This window comes from Rhinoraja longicauda, chromosome 26 (genome assembly GCF_053455715.1).
Source record: "Rhinoraja longicauda isolate Sanriku21f chromosome 26, sRhiLon1.1, whole genome shotgun sequence".
Lineage (NCBI taxonomy): Eukaryota > Metazoa > Chordata > Chondrichthyes > Rajiformes > Arhynchobatidae > Rhinoraja > Rhinoraja longicauda.
The window spans coordinates 31,276,241-31,292,782 of record NC_135978.1 but is presented as its reverse complement, the minus strand read 5'-3'; the positions used below and the strand labels follow the sequence as shown (position 1 = coordinate 31,292,782).

Below are 16,542 nucleotides of genomic sequence, written 5' to 3'. Positions count from 1 at the left end.
ACCTCTTCCACCCCGACCCCTTACACCCATACCCCTTCCACCCAAGCCACTCCCATCCATACCCCTTCCACCCATGCCCCTTCCACCCATACCCCTTCCACCCATACCCCTTCCACCCATGCCCTTCCACCCATGCCCCCCACCTATACCTCTTCCACCCATGCCCCTTCCACCCATACCCCTTCCACCCATGCCCCTTCCACCCATGCCCCTTCCACCCATACCCCTTCCACCCATGCCCCCCACCTATACCTCTTCCACCCATACCCCTTACACCCATGCCCCCCACCTATATCTCTTCCACCCATACCCCTTCCACCCATGCCCCCTACCTATACCTCTTCCACCCATACGCCTTCCACCCATGCCCCCCACCTATATCTCTTCCACCCATACTCCTTCCACCCATGCCCCCCACCTATACCTCTTCCACCCATGCCCCTTCCACCCATGCCCCTTCCGCCCATACCCCTTCCACCCATGCCCTTCCACCCATGCCCCTTCCACCCATACCCCTTCCACTCATGCCCCCCACGTATACCTCTTTTACCCATGCCCCTTCCACCCATGCCCCTTCCACCCCGACTCCTTCCACCCATACCCCTTCCACCCATACCCCTTCCACCCCGACCCCTTCCACCCATGCCCTTCCACCCATACCCCTTCCACCCCTGCCCTTCCACCCATACCCCTTCCACCCATGCCCCTTCCACCCGACCCCTTCCACCCATCCCCCTTCCACCCATACCCTTCCACCCAACCCCTTCCACCCATGCCCTTCCACCCATACCCCTTCCACCCATACCCTTCCACCCATACCCCTTCCACCCATACCCCTTCCACCCATACCCTTCCACCCATACCCTTCCACCCATACCCCTTCCACCCATACCCTTCCACCCATATCCCTTCCACCCATATCCCTTCCCCTGGTTTCCCATTTCATGTCATAGGGATAGGAGTAGAATTAGGCCATTCGGCCCAATCAATCATGGCTGATCTATCTCTCCCTCCTAACCCCATTCTCCTGCCTTCTCCCCATAACCTCTGACACCCGCACTAATCCAGAATCTATGTATCTCTGCCTTAAAAATATCCACTGACGGCCTCCACAGCCGTCTGTGGCAATGATTTCCACAGATTCACCGCCCTCTGACTAAAGATTTCACGCAGCTTCTCTTCTCATTTTTTAAATCTCCTTTTCATCTCTAGTCTTGACCCGCACAGCTCTCAGTGAAAGCCCTCCTCGCCTGTATCCGCCTATCACTGGCCAGGCAGTGACCGTCCCCACCTCTCTTCCTGCTTTCTCCCCCCCCCCCCCCCACTAGAATCAGTCTGAAGAAGGGTCCTGATCTGAAACATCGCCTATCCATGTTCTCCAGAGATACTGCCTGACCTGCTGAGTTACTCCAGCACTTGTGCTTCTTTTTTTTGTTGTTAGCCAGCACCTGCAAATACTAGAGGACATAGGTCTAACGTGAGAGGGACCAAATGTAAAGATGAGCGGGGCAATTACTTTACACAGAGGGTGGTGGGTGCCTGGAACACTCTACCGGGTGTGGTCGTACAATAATGGTGTTTAAGAGACTCTTGGATAGGCACATAGATATGCAGAGAATTGAGGGATATGCAGGAAGATAAGAATTGGTCTTGGCATCATGTTTGGCACAGACATTGTGGGCCGAAGGGCCTGACCAGTGTTTAGAGATACAGCAGGGAAACTGGCCCTTCGGCCTACCGAGTCCCTGCCGACCAACGATCCCCACACACTAACACTACCCTACACACACTAGGGACAATTTATAATTATTCCAAGCCAATTAACCTACAAAAACCTGAACGTCTGAAGTGTGGGGGGAAACAAAAAATCCTGGAGAAAAGCCACACAGGTCACGGTGAGAACGTACAGACAAGCAACCGTAGTCAGGATCGATCCGGGGTCTTGGTGCTGTAATGGCAGCAACTCTGGTGCTGCACCACTGTGTGTACTGTCCTATGTTCCACGCAGTTCCTTGTGTCTGAACTTTCAACAATGTATGGTGCATTTATTGCTTGCTGAATAATTGTTGCCATTTCCTATCCACATTTACAGAGACCAGCGGGCCCCAGTAACATTCTACGTGATGCCTGCCTGGTTGCCAACGTCCTGGATCCCAGAATTAAACAGGAGATCATCAAGAAGTTTACAAAGCAACATCTTTCCGAGTACCATGTTCTGTTCCAGGAAAACCAAGATGTAAGTGCCTTTGCTTCGCAGTTATTATTTGGCCCACGTGGACAGCCTTTACTCTGATCGTCGTTCGAAATCGGCGCGGCGTTTTAAACGGACGTCAGGCCAACTCTGATTCCTGCTTTGGAAGCTTCAAAATTGCTTTAGCAGCTGAGATGGTGCATTATAACCAGGTGGGAAAATAGTTGCAATCCTGGGCAGGGAAGCAAAAAGCAATCAGGGATGTAAGGCTCTGACTGGTCAGACCGCATTTGGAATATTGTGAGCAGTTTTGGGCCCCATATCTGAGGAAGGATGTGCTGGCACTGGAGAGGGTCCAGAGGAGGTTTACGAGAATGATCCCAGCAATGAGTGGGTTAACATATAATGAGGGTTTGAAGGCACTGGGCCTGCACTTGCTGGAGTGTAGGATGAGGGGGGGACCTCATTGACCAGTGAAAGGCCTGGATAGAGTGGATGCCTAGTGGGAGAGTCTAGGGCTGCAGGCCATAGCTTCAGAATAAAAAGATGTACCTTTAGAAAGATGAGGAGGAATTTCTTTAGTCAGAGGGTGGTCAAACAGTTGAATTCATTGCCACAGACGGCTGTGGAGGCCAAGTCAATGGAGATTGACAAGATTCTTGATTAGTAAGGGTGTGAAACGTTATGGGGCAAAGGCAGGAGAATGGGGTTGAGAGACAAAGATAGATCAGCCATGATTGAATGTGTTGGAAGGAACTTCAGATGCTGGTTTAAACCGAAGATAGACACAAAAAGCTGAAGTAACTCAGTGGGAAAGGCAGCAAATCTGGAGAAAAGGAATGGGTGACGTTTCGGGTCGAGACCCTTCTTCAGATTGGAAGGGACTGGAGTATGTTCGCCTAATGGAGGTTCCGTAGCAACCCGCCTCCCGGCCCTCGGGCCTAATACGGGACAAGGGTGGTTCCGTACGGGACAAACCAATTTAGCCCAAAATACGGGATGTTCCGGCTAATGCGGGACAGTTGGCCACCCTAACCTCGACCCCGGCAAAATATTAAGCTCCGTGGATGACATCTGAAACCTCTGTGCTCACAGGAGAGTTGGGAACAAAATTAAATTGTTATCCTAGAAGTAGGAAATTTTTATGGTAATATCAGGTTGTACCAGAAAAATAAATGTCAGAGTAGAGCTTACATGACCTTGTTAGATTAACAGGAAAGGGCTTGTTATGGATTTATGAACAACTTGACAGACCTACATTCCTCACCCTGAAACCATGCAGATACACTGATTCATAACTCTACTGGGGCGGAGATCACAATGCAGACTAAATAGTAATCTGATAGTCTATTTACTCCCTTTTTAAATTGCCTTTCCCTTGTGTGCTTCACATTATTGAACCTGTTGGGGCAGCTCTGGTATTGAGATGCCAGTTCAAGAGGGCTGTTTGCAAATCGTGCTGATATTCTTTAAACATAGAAAATAAGTGCAGGAGGAGGCCATTTGGCCCTTCAAGCCAGCAGCGCCATTCATTGTGATCATGGCTGATCATCTACAATCAGTAACCCGTGCCTGCCTTCTCACCATATCCCTTGATTCCACTAGCCCCTAGAGCTCTACCTAACTCTCTTTTAAATTCATCCAGTGAATTGCCCCCCCACTGGCAGAGTATTCCACAAATTCACAACTCTCTGGGTGAAAATGTTTCTTTTCACCTCAGTTTTAAATGGCCTCCCCTTTATTCTTAGACTGTGTCCCCTGGTTCTGGACTCCCCCAACATTGAGAACATTTTACCTGCATCTAGCTCCTTTTATAATTTTATACATCTCTATAAGATCCCCTCTCATCCTTCTAAACTCCAGTGAATACAACCCTAGTCTTTCCAATCTTTCCTCATATGACAGTCCCGCTATCCCAGGGATTAACCTCGTGAAACTACGCTGCGCTGCCTCAATAGCAAGGACATCCTTCCTCAAATTAGGAGACTAAAACTGCACACAATACTCCAGATGTGGTCTCACCAGGGCCCTGTACAACTTTAGTAAGTCGTTTTTAATGGTTCAATGGTTTCTTTATTTCACGTGTACCAAGCTACAGTGGAATTCTATTTTTGCACACTGATGGTTTTGAGTTTAATTTATTATCACGTGTACTAAGGTAACCAGTCAGCGAAAGACTATATTTGATTAGAATCGAACCATCCAGTGTACAGATACTTGATAAAGGGAGTAACGTGTATAAAGTTTAGTGCAAGATAAAGTCCAGTAATGGTCAGTGAGGTTATTGCCATAGATATGTGCAATAAGTGTGGCACTGGCTCGAAGGGCCAAATGGCCTCCTCCATCTGTTTTGTAAGTACATAATGCATAGAAACAGCCCACTGGGTCTACATACAAGAGTCGCCAAGTTAATTTAGTTTAGTTTAGAGATACAGTGCAGAAACAGGCCCTTCAGCCCACCGAGTCCGCACCGACCAGCGATCACCCCGTACACTAGCACTATCCTGCACACGAGGGACGATTTACAATTTTTACCGAAGGCAATTGACTGACAAACCTGCACGTCTTTGGAGTGCGAGAGGAAACTGGAGCACCCGGAGAAAACCTACACGGTCACGGGGAGAACGTACATACTCCGTGCAGACACCACCCTTAATCAGGATCGAACCCGGGTCTCTGGCGCTGTAAGGCGGCAACTCTACCGCTGCGCCACCGTGCCGTCATGGTTTAGGCAGCATTTTCATTGTCCCAGCTGCAGCCGACCAACAAGCTGGAAAGGGTGCCGTGAACCAGAGGACATAGCTTGAAGGTGATGGGGGGAAAGATTTAATAGGAACCTGAGCGGTAACTTTTTTACACAAAGTGTGGTGGGTGTATGGAACGAGCTGCCGGAGGAGGGAGTTGAGGCAGCTACTATTGCAACATTTAGAAAACATTTAGCCAGGTCCATGGAATGGGTAGATTTAGAGGGACACGGGCCAAATGCAGGCAGGTGGGACTCGTGTAGATGGGGCATATTGGTCAGTGTGGGTAAGTTGGGTGGCAGGGCCTGTTTCCGCGCTGTGTGACTCTATGACCATTGAACCATTCTGGCCTCCAGTGAGGTGGATGGGAGGTCAGGACTCTATGACCATTGAACCATTGGCCTCCAGTGAGGTGGATGGGAGGTCAGGACTCTATGACCATTGAACCATTGGCCTCCAGTGAGGTGGATGGGAGGTCAGGACTCTATGACCATTGAACCATTGGCCCCCAGTGAGGTGGATGGGAGGTCAGGACCGCACTCTAGCTGGTTAGAGGACGGTTTCTTGCGATGTGAAGCTTAATATTTTGTTCAGGTCACAATATCTCTAGGAAGGTTATAAAGCAGCAATTAATAATCCTGGAGCAAACTTGCTATGGCTGACCGGTAGGACATCTTTAAATTGACATTCGGATTCTGAGGCCCTGGTACCAGAGTGAAGAAACAGGTAGAAAAGCCAGGAGATACAATTAGGAGATGGACACAAATTGCTGGAGTAACTCGGCGGTCGGGACAGGCAGCATCTCTGGATAGAAGGAGCGGTTGACGTTTTGTGTCGAGCCCCTTCTTCAGACTCGACCCGAAACATCACTCATTCCTTCTCTCCAGAGACGCTGCCTGTCCTGCCCGCTGAGTTACTCCAGCATGTTGTGTCCACGGTGTAAACCAACATCTGCAGTTCGGATACAATTCGGAGCTCCCATGCTGAGGGTCCCACCTTTTACGCGGATGTTTTTTTGACAGGTGGCGTGGCTGGATAAGATAGATCGCCGGTACGCTTGGATTAAAAGGCAGCTGGTGGATTACGAAGATAAATACGGCCGCATGTTCCCAGCGGAGTGGAATATGAGTGAAAGGATCACCGTGGAGTTCTGCCACGTCACCAGGTACGAAGCGGAAACGTGCTGATGTTCGTGCTTGATTGAGTGAAGGATACAGCACGGAAACAGGCCCTTCAGCCCACGGCGTTCATGCCGACCAGCGATCACCCCTTCACGCTATTTCTGTCTTTAGTTTAGTTTTAGTTTAGAGATACAGCATGGAAACAGGCCCTTCAGCCCATCGCGTCCACACCGACCAGCGGTCCCCACACATTAACACTACCCTAGGGACCGTTTAATTTTCATTTATATCAAGCCAATTAACCTACAAACCTGTACGTTTTTGGAGTGTGGGAGGAAACCAAAGATCTCAGAGAAAACCCACGCAGGTCACGGGGAGAATGTACAAACTCCGTACAGACAGCTCCTGTAGTCAGGATCAATCCCAGGTCTCTGGTGCTGCAAGGCAGTAGCTCTACTGCTACGCCATTGTGACACCCGATTTTCTCATCCACTCCCTGCACGCTAGGGGCAATTGAACAATTGAAACTAGATTTGGGAGTCTGCAGCTAACACTGAGGCTCTATCACAGTTATACCAGTGAAACTTGTGAATTTAAGCTTTTTTCTATCACTCCTTTTATGTCTGACTCAGCTTAGCGTGTAACACCACAAGGTATTTGCTCTGGCAGCTTAGCTGATGACTGATGAAGTCTTGTCACTTGTGAAGCTGAGGGTGGTAGACACAAGAAACCTAGATCCTGCCTCAGGTGCTGTCTAACTGGAAGTTGCCCAGTAGATTTAGCGGGAACCTTCTGTTTTCAACAACTAGACAAGTTACCTCTCTATACTCCTTGAATGTCTGTTTATTAAAATGCAAACATGGGTGGCTTCCCTGAAGGCATTTATCTTTGTTTTTCACGTTCCAGGATAGAGCTGGCTAAAATAATGCGAACGAGAGCCAAGGAAATTGAAGTGAAGCTGCTGCTGTTTGCGATCCAAAGGACGACAAACTTTGAGGGCCTGTTGGCCAAGAGGTTCTCGGGCAGCACGCTGACAGATGGCATCGTGGTAAGAAATGAGCGGCCCGGTCATCATTCTCTCTCATTCATATCCTAGTTCATGAGTTCAAAAGTCCCAGGAGCAGAATTAGGCCATTCGGCCCATCGAGTCTACTCCGCCATTCAATCATGGCTGATCGATCTTTCCCTCTCAACACCATTCTCCTGCCTCTCCCCATAACCCCTGACACCCGTACTAACCATGAATCTGCCAATCTCAGCTTTAAAAATTCCCATTGACATTGACTGTGACTGAATTCCACAGATTCACCACCCTGTGACTAAAGAAATTGCTCCTCGTCTCCTTTCTAAAGGTGCGTCCTTTTGCTCTGAGGCCGTGCCCTCTGCCCCCCCCCCCAGTGGAAACATCCTCTCCGCATCCACTCTATCCAGGCCTTTCATTATTTGGTAAGTTTCAATGAGGTCCTCTCATCCTTCTAAACTTCAGTGAGTACAGGCCCAGTGCGTAAATAAATGCTAGCATTGCATTTACCTTCCTAACTACCAATTCAACCTGCAAATTAACCCTTTGAGAATCCTACGCCAGCACCACCAAGTCCCTTTGCACCTCCGATTTCTGAACCCTCTCCCCATTTAGAAAAATAGTTTACGCCTTTATTCCTGCTACCAGAGTGCATGACCGCACACTTTGCTGGGCTGTATTCTGTCTGCCACGTCTTTGCCCACTCTCCCAACCTGTCCAAGTCATTCAGCAGATTCTCTGCTTCCTCTACTCTACCTATCCCTCCAACCTATCTTCGTATCATCTGCAAACTTGGCCACAAAGCCATCAATTCCTATTGGAATCTCAGTGTCACCCAGGGCCCCAAGACTTGTTGTGCGCCTCTTCTCTCTATTCTCTCTCTCTCTTGCTCATCTGGCTTAATTGAGTCTGATGTCAATACCCCCTCTCACTGTATCTCCTTTCACTTTTTGATTCACCAGTACTTCATCTAGTCTGTCAGCTGTGTAGCGCACTTGATCCTGAGCCAGAAGATTGTGGATCTAATTTCAATTCTAGGGACTTAACTAAAAAAATATTATCTTTTCTGTTCAGCACTATCAGGGCACATCAAGTTTGGGTAAGTAGTTTTTCAGATGAAGCATTAAATAGAAGTCCTCTCAATTCCACGCATAATGAAATAATATCCTACGGCATATGTTTTGGAAAAAGGAATGTCACTTGGCTTACGATTTTTCTTCCAACAAATCACTAATTTAAATTGAGTTGCGATCAAATATTTTTTTTTAGTATCCATGATTTTTCTATTGCATTGAGAGATGCAGCAAGGAAACAGGCCCTTTAGCCCACCGAGTCCACACCGATCACCGATCACCCGTTCAGACTAGTTCTATGTCATCCCACTTTCTCATCCACTCCCTGTATACTAGAGGCAATTTACAGAGGGCCAATTAGCCGACAAACCCAGCACGTCTTTGGGATGTGGGAGGAGACCGAAGCACCCGGAGAAACCCAACGTGGTCACGGGGAGAAGGTGCAAACTCCGCACAGACAGCACCAGTAGTCAGGAGCGAACCCGGGTCTCTAGCGCCGTGAAGGCAGCAACTCTGCCACTGTGCTGCCCGTTGGTCAGTAAGCTGCTTCATTGCCAATATTAAGCTGATGGGCCATGCTGAGGTCTTCAAAAGCAGCCTGTAAACATGGAAACATGTATTTTGGTTTATTCTCAGAATTTTTTCCTTTGCTAAAATCTGTTTGCAGCATTGTCTCACTATTTGTTCAATTAGTTTGGTTTAAAAGAGATGCGCAGAGGGCAGTGGGTCCCTGGAACACACTGCCAGAGGTTGTGTAGGCAGACACAGCAGTGGCATTTAAGAAACTGTAGAGAGGCACATGGATGTGCAAGGAATGGAGGGATAGGGAGTGCAGGTGGATGAGAGTTTGTCCAGGCATCATGTACAGCACAGACATTGTGGGCCGAAGGGTCTGTTCCTGTGCTATACTGTTTGACATATGATAGTCCATATGTTGTTGAGGGGGCATCCAGCCCACATTCAGGACATTTTATAGAGATTGAGAAAGGCAATCAGACAGGGAGTCAGCAGAGTTTTAGATATTATTGGAATTAAGGGGTGAGGAGTGGGCGGCACGGTGGCGCAGCGGTAGAGTTGCTGCCTCACAACGCCACAGACCCGGTTCCATCCTGACTAAGGGTGCTGTCTGTACAGAGTTTGTACGTTCTCCCCGTGACCTGTGTGAGTTTTTCACAAGAGCTCCAGTTTCCTCCCACACTCTAAAGACCTACATGTTTGAAGGCTAATTGGCTTTGGTAAAAATTGTAAATTGTCGCTAGTGTGTAGGAAAGTGTTAGTGTACAGTTAGAGAGTGATTGTTGGTCGAAGCGGACTCGGTGGGCCAAAGGTCCTGTTCCCGCGCTGTATCTCTGAAAGCCAAAGGTGGGACGAACATTGATGGGCAACTTGGTCAGCATGGGCAAGTTGGGCCGAAGGGCCTGTTTCTTTGCTGACATAACAGTATAGAATGGAATCTATTGGAAGTTCAAAAACAACCTAATTTTATACCTGCAGCACAGAAGATTAAAGCTAACTAGACCAAGTGGACCCGTTGGGCCCAAACCTCTCCTGCATTGGTGCAGCACCCTCTCCTCCCCCAAGCCCCCAACCCATCTCCCCCTCCCCACTCCCCACTCCCCCCTCCCCTCACCCCCTCCCTCCCCTCCCCTCTCACCCCCTCTCCTCTCCCCCCTCCACCCCCCTCCCTCTACCCCCTCCCCCTCCCATCCCCTTTCCCCTCCCCCCCCACTGCACCCCACTCAACCCCCCAATCCCCTCCCTCCCTCCTCCCTCCCCCTCCCCTCCCTAACACTCCCCACTTCCCCTCCCCCCACTCCATCCCCCTCAACCCTCCTTATCCCCTCCCTCCCTCCCTCCCTCCCCCTCCATCCATCCCCCCTCCCTCCATCCGCTCCCTCCATCCCCTCCCTCTCCCTCCTCCTTCCCTCCCCCCCTAGGAGATAGATTTAAACGTTAAAATGTGAATAACTTTAAAAACATAACACCAATTTCAGTGAAACTTCTTCCATTAGCACCAAAGAGACGACGGTGAGTAAGGTGGGCCTAAAATTGTCGTGCTATCTTGTACCGTTTTAGCTGTAGTTCAGGAACAAACAAACAAACAAATGAGTGTTTTAGTATATAGATATTATGAGGCTGCCTTCTGGCATGGCAGTGCAGGTGACAGCATTGAAGATTAATTTCTCTGCAGTAGCACAACCTTTGCTGGTCTTCTGATAGTGGATTGAACTTTCCAGAATGACCACTTTTAAGCTTTTTCTCCCTCCAAACAGAAATATGTATGGACAGATTCGAATTGTTGGCTGAGTTGCCAAGAAAAATGTCTATGGTCTTCTTCAAGATTTCAATGTTAGTGTCTGGTTTCAGTTTATTTACTTGGAAGAAACTTCCATTACATTTTCAGCAGACAGTATTAGTCAGATGGTAATGGCCCTTGACAGCCAGTGCTCTGAACTCTTTCCACGTTCCCCGTGACTAATTACTTTCTTCAGGCCCACACGGCTGTCAGCAGTGACTGGCCTTCCTCAGGCCCTCGGGCTGGTGTCTGGGAATTTGCTGAGAGCTGGGTGGGGGAAAATGAGTCGAACTTGCTGCTGGGCAGCGTACAGGAGCTGCGCTCAGCATGCGACCGTCTCGGTTCCCCACTCTTGAGTCAGTGTCTGTAGGTGTGTGTGTGTTTGGTCTTGCAGAATGACTTCCAAATTGGAGATTGACAGACCCTCATTTTCCACCCCTCTGCAAAGCTTCATTTTCTGATGGCATGACTTTCCAGGTTAAGACATTTGCGCGAAGATAGACACAAACTGCTGGAGTAACTCAGCGGGACAGGCAGCATCTCCGGAGAGAAGGAATGAGTGATGTCTCGGTCAAGATCCTCTTCAGTCTGAAGAAGGGTCTCGACCTGAAACGTCACCCATTCCTTCTCTCCGGAGATGGTGCCTGTCCCGCTGAGTTACTCCAGCTTTTCGTGTCTATCTTCGATTTAAACCAGCGTCTGCAGTTCCTTCCTAAGACGTTTGCACAGTGGGGGATTACATCCTTTGGATGGGCTTTTCAGTGAAAAGGGCCCTATGTCAATTATTTTGAAAGTTCCTTCATGTCGGGACCCTTCTTCAGACTTGACGTTTCGGGTCGGGACCCTTCTTCAGACTCAGCTAAGTTAGTTAGTTTCCATCCTGCACTCAAATTCACTTAGAAAACGTCAAACAATCCCGGTTCCTTTCTCCGCAACATTGACGACTGCATCGGTGCTGCCTCCTGCACCCATGCAGAACTTACGGACTTCGTTAACTTCACTACTAATTTCCATCCTGCGCTCAAATTCACCTGGACCATCTCCGACATCTCCCTTCTGTTTCTTGATGTCACTGTCTCCATCACAGGAGATAGTCTATCGACTGACGTGGATTATAAACCTACTGACTACCACAGCAATCTGGGCCATACTTCGTCTCACCCTGCTTCCTGCAAAGACTATCCCCTACTCCCAATTCCTCTGTCTACGCCGCATCTGCGCCCAAGATGAGGTGTTCCATACCAGGACATCTGAGATGCTGCCTGTCCCGCTGAGTTACTCCAGCATTTTGTGTCTAACTTCGGTGTAAACCAGCATCTACAGATCCTTCCTATCTTTTCTGGACCTCACCATCTCCATCACAGGAGACAGACTAGTGACTGACATCTACTACAAACCCACTGACTCGCAAAGCTATCTGGACTACACTTCTTCCCAACCGATCTCCTGCAAAATGTCTGTCCCCTACTCCCAATTCCTCCGTCTACGCCGCATCTGCGCCCAGGATGAGGTGTTTCACACTAGGGCGTCAGAGATGTCCTCATTCTTCAGGAAACGGGGCTTCCCCTCTTCCATTATAGATGAGGGTCTCACCAGGGTCTCTTCTATATCCCGCAGCTCCGCTCTTGCTCCCCCTCCCCCCACTCGCAACAAGGACAGAATCCCCCTCGTTCTCACCTTCCACCCCACCAACCAGCGGATCCAACTCTTGGAACTCTTCCTACACATGGGCGGCACGGTAGCGCAGTGGTAGAGTTGCTGCTTTACAGCGAATGCAGCGCCGGAGACTCAGGTTCGATCCTGACTACGGGTGCTGCACTGTAAGGAGTTTGTACGTTCTCCCCGTGACCTGCGTGGGTTTTCTCCGAGATCTTCGGTTTCCACCCACACTCCAAAGACGTACAGGTATGTAGGTTAATTGGCTGGGTAAATGTAAAAAAAAATTGTCCCTAGTGGGTATAGGATAGTGTTAATGTACGGGGATCGCTGGGCTGCATGGACTTGGAGGGCCGAAAAGGCCTGTTTCCGGCTGTATATATATGATATGATGATATGATGTTACTTCATTAGTTAGTTCAGTTTATTGTTACTTGTCCTTCTAGTTATCTGTAGTTATTTTTCTTTTGTTTGAATCTAAATTTTATTGAGCTGTCCTATGTTTCCAGCTCCTTGCAGAGCAACGATTACCGTGTGTGCTACGGACCTCAGCTCCCTCCACAACCCACATTATTATCATTTTTATCTTCCATTTATTCATTATTTTGAGATCTGGATTTTCCCTTGAGAATTGGTGAGCCACTTCTTGATTTTCTTCATTCTTCTGGTGAAGGTGTTTTCACAGAAGAATGGTGTGCTGCAGGGTTTAGCAGTAACAGTACTGCCTCCTCACAACAACAAGAAGCTAGGCTGGATTCTGATCTTGTCTGCTGATCTACTGGATATCTATCTTTCTCCATAATCTGGTGCTATGGTTTCCTCTCCACTTCCCCAAAATACTCCTGTTATTCATTTGGCTGCTGTAAATGACCAGTTTAGTTTAGAGATATGGCATGGAAACAGGACCTTGGGTTCACCGGGTCCACGCCGACCAGCGATCCCCGTACTCCAGCGCAATCCTACACAATTGGGACAATTTACAACCGAAGCCAATTAACCTACAAAGCAGCGCATCTTTTGAATGTGGGTGGAAACCGGAGCACCCGGAGAAAACCCACGTGGTCACAGGGAGAACGTACAAACTCCATACAGACAGCACCTATAGTCAGGATCAAACCTGAGTCTCTGGCGCTGTGAGTCAGCAATTCTACCGCTGCACCACATTGTAGATTAATGGCAGAGGAGTTGACGGGCTTGTGTGAGAGAGTGTTACAAAGAGAAAAGGAGAGCTCAGTGGCACAACGGTAGAGTTGCTGCCTTACCTCACTAGAGACCCAGGTTCAATCCTTACTGTGGATGCTGTCTGTACGCAGTTTGTACGTTCTCCTGTGACCACGTGGGATTTCTCCCACACTCCAAACATATACAGGTTTGTAGACTAATTGGCTTTGGTAAAAAAAAGTTGTGACATTCCTAGTTTGTAGGATAGTGCTCGTGTATGGGGTGATGGCTGGTTGGTGCGGACTTAGTGGGCTGAAGGGCCTGTTCTGTGCCGTATCTCTAAAGTCCCTTTTAAACCTTTCACTTTTCACCTTGAGCCCATGCCCGCTAGTTTTAAACTCCCTTATCCTTGGGAAAAGACAGTGGCTCTTCATCTTGTCCATGCCCCTGGTGATTTTATAAACCGCGATAAGGTCTCCCCTTAGCTCCCCTCTGCTCTATGGAACAATGACCCAACCTAATCCAGCCTCGCCTTATTACTCAACCATTCCTGAACTGGTAGCAATCTCGTCAATCTTCGTCAATCTTCAGTTGAATGACATCTTTTTGCAGGGCGGCTAGAACTGTACACAATGCTCCAAATGTGGCCTGATCGGCTTTGGTGGAAGGCAAATGTCAATATTGTACAATCATTATTTTCCCTCGTAAATTAGTTGACAGATTAACAGCAGATTGGCAAGGCCAAATGCTGAGTTCCTTGTCTAATGGGTCATGAGGCTAAATCGAACTTTGCTATTCTTTCTAGATGTCCACTGCCATGTGAGTGGAGTTACTGGATCATCTAAATCATTCAGGGCAGATCAATAAACTAGTAGCACTATATTTTGACAGGATGCATTGAATCCGAAAGAATGCTGTGGCTTTTTGGCCACATTTGTCTGCTCTTGTGTCTTATAGTTTATTTAATTTTTATTTTTATTCTTTTTTAAAATTCAATTAATTAATTAATTAATTAATTAATTATTTTTATTTAGAGATACAGCGCAGAAACAGGCCCCTCGGCCCACTGGGTCCGCGCCGCCCAGCGATCCCCGCACATTAACACTATCCTACACCCACTAGGGACAATTTTTACATTTGCCCCGCCAATTAACCTACAAACCTGTACGTCTTTGAAGTGTGGGAGGAAACCGAAGATCTCGGAGAAAACCCACGCAGGTCACGGGGAGAACGTACAAACTCTGTACAGACGGCGCCCGTAGTCAGGATCGAACCTGAGTCTCCGGCGCTGCATTCGCTGTAAGGCAGCAACTCTACCGCTGCGCCACCGTGCCGCCGTTTAGAGATACAATGTGAAAAAGGTGGTGAATCTATGGAATTCATTACCACAGCGACTATGGAGGCCCTCAATGGAGATTTTTAAGGTGGAGATCGACAGATTCTTGATTGGAGACGGGTGTCATTGGGTTATAGGTAGCAGGCAGGAGAGGGAGAGATAGATCAGCCATGTTTGAATGATGAAGCAGACTCGATGGGCCGAATGGCCTAATTCTGCTCCTGTAGACTATGCACTTATGAAACAGGCCCTTCGGCCCATCGACCTCCGACTAGCAATCACCCATTACACTACCGCTATCCTACGCGCTAAGGACAATTTATAATTTACAGAAGCCAATTTATAATTTACAGAGCCCGAAGATAGTTACTCCAGCATTATAGACAATAGACAATAGGTGCAGGAGTAGGCCATTCGGCCCTTCGAGCCAGCACCGCCATTCACCGTGATCATGGCTCATCATCCACAATCAGTACCCCGTTCCTGCCTTCTCCCCAAATCCCTTGACTCCGCTATCATTAAGAGCTCTATCTAACTCTCTTGAAAACACCCAGGGAATTGGCCTCCACTGCCTTCTGAGGCAGAGAGTTCCACAGCTTCTCAACTCTAAGTGAAAAAGTTTTTCCTCATCTCAGTTCTAAATGGCCTACCCCTTATTCTTAAACTGTGGCCCCTGGTTCGCGACTCCCCCAACATTGGGAACATGTTTCCTGCCTGCCTTGTGTTTATACCAAAGATTGTGTCTATCTTTGGTGTAAGTCAGCATCTGCAGTTCCTTCCTACACAGCCCACGAACCCGCAAGTCTTTGTAGTGTGGGAGGAAGCCGGAGCGCCCGGAGAAAACCCACGCGATCACAGGGAGAAGGTACAAACTCCCAACAGACAGCACCCGTAATCAGAATCGAACACGGATCTCTGGCGTTGTAAGGCGGCCGGCAACTCTACCGCTGCACAACCGTGCCACCCTTTTCCATCCATTAAATTATCTCCTCTGTAACACATAAAAATCTGACCCATACACTGGATTTTACTTTATATTTCTCTCATTGGACATCCTTAGAATTGCACTGTGTGGCCCAGTATATCATTATTACGGCTCGCAGGCAAGCAGTTGATCTGTTGTTTGAGTAGCTTTTGACAAAGGCATCCGCTGTTTTACATCTCGATTGCAAAGAGTACATATTTGATGATGTTTCTGCATGTCATGCAATTTGCAGCAGTTGGATTAGTATTAAATTGCATCCACAATAACTTTTGTCAGAACAAGTCGAACTTTTTACCTGAGGATTCTTTGCATTAAATCCCAATTAGCAGTATTTCTTCTTTACAGAGTTTACTTGTGTTACTCTAATGAAATATCTATGGGTTTTTCTATGTACTTTCAGTACTGATGTGCTATTTGCAGATTGGAAGTGTTTCAAATTAACGAATAATTTAAAGACAAAAGCAGCTTCGAGTCATAGTGTCACACTACATGAAAACAGGCCCTTCGGCCCAGCTCATCTATGCAGACCATCTAAGCTAGAGCTGGACACAAAATGCTGGAGTAACTCAGCGCATCAGGCAGCAACTGGAGAAAATGGATAGGTGACGTTTCAGGTCTTCAGATGAGGTTTTGGGTTGGGGCCCTTCTTCAGACTCAATTCCGTTAGTTTAGTTTATTGTCACATGTTAAGTGACAATAGGTACAGTGACAATAGGTACAGTGACAATAGGTACAGTGAAAACCCTTTGTTGCGTGTTATCCGGTCAGCGAAAAAGTGCAAGATAAAATCCAGTGGAGTCTGATTAAAGATTGTCCAAGAGTCTCCAGTGAGGGGGATAGTATCTCAGGACCGCTCTCTAGTTGGTGATGGGATGGTTCAGTTACATGATAACAGCTGGGAGGAAACTGTCCCTGAATCTGGAGGTGTGCGTTTTCACACTTCTGTACTCCTTGTCGG

General features: G+C 48.0%; 1 protein-coding gene across 2 annotated transcripts in view; it reads left to right on the top strand.

The window, feature by feature from the left end:
* Positions 1–16,542, top strand: part of vps53 (VPS53 subunit of GARP complex) — a 328,676-nt gene that overhangs the window by 108,952 nt on the left and 203,182 nt on the right. For both annotated transcript variants that reach the window (XM_078422197.1, XM_078422198.1), the window contains exons 9-11: positions 2,093–2,236; positions 5,958–6,100; positions 6,963–7,104. In XM_078422197.1, the coding sequence (XP_078278323.1) occupies positions 2,093–2,236; positions 5,958–6,100; positions 6,963–7,104 (429 nt within the window). The remainder of the gene's footprint in view (positions 1–2,092; positions 2,237–5,957; positions 6,101–6,962; positions 7,105–16,542) is intronic.